The 4309-nt window shown below is 21.9% G+C and overlaps 1 protein-coding gene across 2 annotated transcripts; it reads left to right on the top strand.

Annotated features, from left to right (window-relative positions):
• Window positions 1–1438: 1438 nt before the first annotated feature.
• Window positions 1439–2933, top strand: LOC119686367. Of its 2 annotated transcripts, none has more exons than XM_038100941.1 (3): window positions 1439–1659; window positions 2344–2459; window positions 2572–2933. In XM_038100941.1, exons 1-3 carry the CDS (start codon window positions 1491–1493, stop codon window positions 2650–2652), a joined length of 366 nt encoding a protein of 121 aa, XP_037956869.1. In that variant the 5' UTR covers window positions 1439–1490; the 3' UTR covers window positions 2653–2933. The 2 variants fall into 2 exon arrangements, with proteins under 2 accessions (XP_037956869.1, XP_037956868.1); XM_038100940.1 differs by having other exon boundaries at window positions 1444–1659; window positions 2344–2474; window positions 2572–2931.
• Window positions 2934–4309: the final 1376 nt, after the last annotated feature.

The following is a 4309-nucleotide window of genomic DNA, read 5'->3' as shown; positions in this document are numbered from 1 at the left end:
GCGTCACAAGGGTCGTTGCCTTTCTGAAATATCTAAAAAAACGAAATAATATGTTTATGGGATGTAATGTTTTACAGTTGTAAGTTCTTATTTTATTATATTGTTTTATTATTTTTTTTTTTGTTAAGTCGACAGTAATTTCCAAGGCGTTTCTGACTCCTAAATGAACAGGTTCACATTCATTCAGGTTTTTAGACTTTAATGGCATTAAAAGTACATTTTTTTTGCTGATTTGTTTTTTGTATAAGCAAATATTTTACATGTTTATATGATTTATTAATTAAAATTGAATTACAAAAATTTATATGTGAATATATTATATATAATTACTCCAGACTCGAATTTATTTATTTTATATCGCATATTATCGGACTATTCGAACATATGTGTATGTTCAGAGTATTCGAAAAATTTGAAATATCCGAATATGTGCACCACTTCTACTTTTCTTTCATTTTAATTTGAAGAAACTTAATTAGTAAAGCAAAAGCTCTAAATTTCTACCATAGTTCTGTTCAGAATCGATGTCTACTATTACATTATCCTTAAAAGAAAATTAAAATATATAACATATATTACTAAACTTTAGTTGTAGTTTTGCTATCTAAAATTATTTTTTAATTATCCAACACTATTTTAAAAACCGGCTAAACAGTATCTGTCTATTTGTCTCTAATGTCACATTATATGTGTTTACATATATAGCGAGTTAGGGAAAGCAATGGTATTGAATTTGTGGTTGTCGTTGTTGTTGTTTTTGTATGAATATGTGATGTTATACTGTAATTATTAGTTTTGTATTAAATTGAAATTTGTCTTGGATAACATTTTGTGTAATACAATATGCCAAACTTTATGTCAACACAATAAACGTGTGTATAGTTATGTGTGCCCTGCACTTAAGGTAAGACAGGCGTATGAGTTACCTACTTCTGCTATGATAGCAACAATTTTAATTGCTTTTCTATAATTTGCAATTTACAATTTGCAATATAATTATAACTCGGGCACATCTATAGACTATGGAGGCAATATTTGAATTTATGCCCTCCGCACATATGCGCAAAATGATTTGATGATAATTACAGCAAATGTTTGTTTGCATGTAAATATGCATGTAACGACGATGGTATTTGCCTGTAATAATACAATTATCGAGTAAAATATATAGATTCTGGTAATTTTGCTTTGATTATTGTATTATGTGTGCATAATACACATAATTATTTGTTTATTAATGTTTGTTTGTGGATATGTGCATTTTGCAATTTTTATTGCAAGGTTGGTGGTTACTAACCGCATTTAAATATTTGCGCTCTTGCACAATTGCGGCAGGGTTGTTACATATTTGAGTATCTGTTGAAATTGTTGCACTAGAAAATTTAGTGAATAATGAAATTTAAAATTTTATTATTAAATTGCTTAACTAAAAATATAATAACAAATATTAATAAAAATTGCTTTTATATTTACAGAATACTGACTGCAATATGGTATATGTACAACACACACCGGATATTTGCAATTTCTTGGGACTTTCAGCATCAGACAGTATTCCGTCAACTAAACTAATTAATACAAAATCAGGCAATGATAATTCAACTAAAGCTAGTGCTGATACTGGTGAACATCCTGCAGAAAAAACTGGCTCTATTGGGGGTAAAAAAATAAAATTATATACTAGACATTTAGTTTATTAGTTTTATTTTATTAAAAATACAAAGTTATGTTATGTTATGTTATTCATTATTATAAATTTAATTTAAATAATTTTTAATTTTATTTCATTTAAAGAAATTATATAAATTTATATATTTTCTTATTTCAAAATTTTTTATTTAAAATAGTTTTTATTTCAATTTTTTTCTAATTAAAATGTTTTAATTTTTAATTCATATATTTATTTATTATATATTAATTTTTTTTAATTTTTAATTAAATTCATATTTTTTTAATTATACTTTTTTATTTAAAAAAAATTTTTTTTATGTTGTTTTCATTTTTTTTTTATTTAAATTTCTTTTATTCCTATTTTTTAATTCAAATTTTCTTTTATTCATTTCTTTTTAAATTTAATTTTAATTTCATAAATTTTCTAATTATAAACTAATTTGGTTCTTAAATGTTTTTTCTTAAAAAAAATTTGGTTTTTTTGATATATTTTCTTATTCAAATATTTTCTTCTTTAAATACTGTTTTATTTAAAATTTCTTTTTATTAAATTTTTTTATAAATTCTTGTTTTAAATTCTTTATTAAAATTTTTTTTCAAATTTTTTTTAATAAATTTAGTTCATATAATTATTAATTACATACTAATATTTTTTCTTAAATATTTTTGTAGCAATATTGGCTGGCATATTATCGGTAACCTTCTTTGTTGCCGTCATTGGTGTTTTAGCCTTTTCACCAGAACGTCGAAATAGTATCAAAAGTCTATTTAGACGCAGCACCTCTGCGGTAAGATATTCAAGAGTAAGTTTTTTGTTTTTTAATTTTGATTTTAAATTTTTTATTATCTCATACATTTTTAAAATATTATTAATATTTTCTCTTCATTACAATTTCATAGGTACGAATGAATGAGGAAGCTAATTTACTATTGGAACCAAATGGTGAATTTACAGACAGCGATGACGATATGTTACTTTAGATAATTTGAAATAAATGGTGTAGTGATTAATTAGCATGTATATACATTTATATAATATATATATATGTATGTATATATAAGTATATAGGAAGAGGGCACTGAGTTTTTATGCAAATGGCAACATATTTTTTTAAAACTAAGACGAAAATAAAAACACCAAAGAGTATATATTCTAAAAGGAAAAAAATGAAATCTATGATCTTTATAGTTAACCTCGTATATGTATATAAATATTTTGAAAATTTGTAAACCACCATATACATACTATTATATCTTAATATTGAAGTAATATAAACCAATATTTGAAAGTATTAAAAAAAGACACGCAGCATTATATTTTATAATTTTTTTATGTTATTTTTTCTAATTGCGATATTTGCTTTCAATGTGATTTATATAAAATTTATTGTATTAATTAAAATTTTTAGTGCTTTGCTTTAAAATCGATTAAAAGTTTTAAATGCAATGTATGTGCAAAGAGACTATTGAAAAAATATGTACTTAATTTTTAAATTACTTTTATTTAATAAAAAATATATATTTATTAAAAATTAAAAACATCTTTTCTTAATAAATAAGAACAGTAAATTTTAATATTTATGTAAGTAATTATTTTATGCCTTTATTTGATAATAATAAATAATAAATGTTATGATTGAATATATGTGTGTGCGCATAATTAAATACTTTATTTTAACACTAAACTAATATTTTTTTTTTTAAAACACATTATAAAATTATTATTATAGTTTGTGACAGCAATATATATGGTATTTAATAGAAAATTTAAGTTTTTGCCTCTAATAAGGTAATTAGTACTAGTATATATGTATAATTAGATAAATAAAAATCACTGCTATAAATCAATATATAAATACGAAAGTATGGATTTTATATTAATAACATACTAACATATTACCTTAAAATGAGGTTAAGATAATAAAAGAGTGTAATTATATATAAAGTGTATAAAAGTACACACATAACTAAATCTTCTATACCTCAATGATTAGAAGAGTTTTTAGCGATTTTTTTATGGTACTGCAAAAACATTTCGTAGCTATAGTTGTAACCATGAAAACTAAATTATTAAGTTTATAATAATTTATAGCTAAATTTAAAAAAAATTCTTTAATCATTTGCAGTTAACCTCATTAATCTCAAAATTTTTTTTTTGAAATATTCATTTTATTTAAATTTGCATATACTTATCTATCTTTCTTACATTTTTTTTTAATATTTTCCTTTCATCCTGTATTATATATATCAAACACACGCTTAACTTTTTTTGAACTCAACACATTTATGTTAAAAAAATAAATTATAGAAAGAAGAGAATAAAATTTTAAAAATACCCACTGATGATGGGTATTTGACAATACTCGAAACAGCTGTATGGTCAGCCAAAAATTCGATTAATTAAAATAATATAAAAAAAAAAATAAAATTTTTGTTGTTGTAGTTTACTACTGTTCGAAAAACCTCTTTTTAAAAAATTATTTATGAAAGTAATTATAATGATATAGACAATGTTTTAATTAATAATCTTATTTACTTTCTTGTGGACAAGCTCTTTTCACAAAAAATTATATTGGAAAGGAATAAGTAGTTTATAAATTTTAAATTTTTATTAATTAATTAATTAATTATGCGTTAA

Source organism: Teleopsis dalmanni, chromosome 2 (assembly GCF_002237135.1).
Source record: "Teleopsis dalmanni isolate 2A chromosome 2, ASM223713v2, whole genome shotgun sequence".
Taxonomy (NCBI): domain Eukaryota; kingdom Metazoa; phylum Arthropoda; class Insecta; order Diptera; family Diopsidae; genus Teleopsis; species Teleopsis dalmanni.
This window is presented reverse-complemented; position numbering and strand designations above follow the sequence as displayed.

Bases quoted from the DNA above. Each gene is read 5' to 3' on its own strand.
- LOC119686367 (XM_038100940.1), top strand. From the start codon at position 1,491: ATGGTATATGTACAACACACACCGGATATTTGCAATTTCTTGGGACTT. The intron at 1,660-2,343 runs GTAAAAAAATAA...ATATTTTTGTAG, and splicing joins AAAAACTGGCTCTATTGGGG to CAATATTGGCTGGCATATTA. The intron at 2,475-2,571 runs GTAAGTTTTTTG...ACAATTTCATAG, and splicing joins CTGCGGTAAGATATTCAAGA to GTACGAATGAATGAGGAAGC.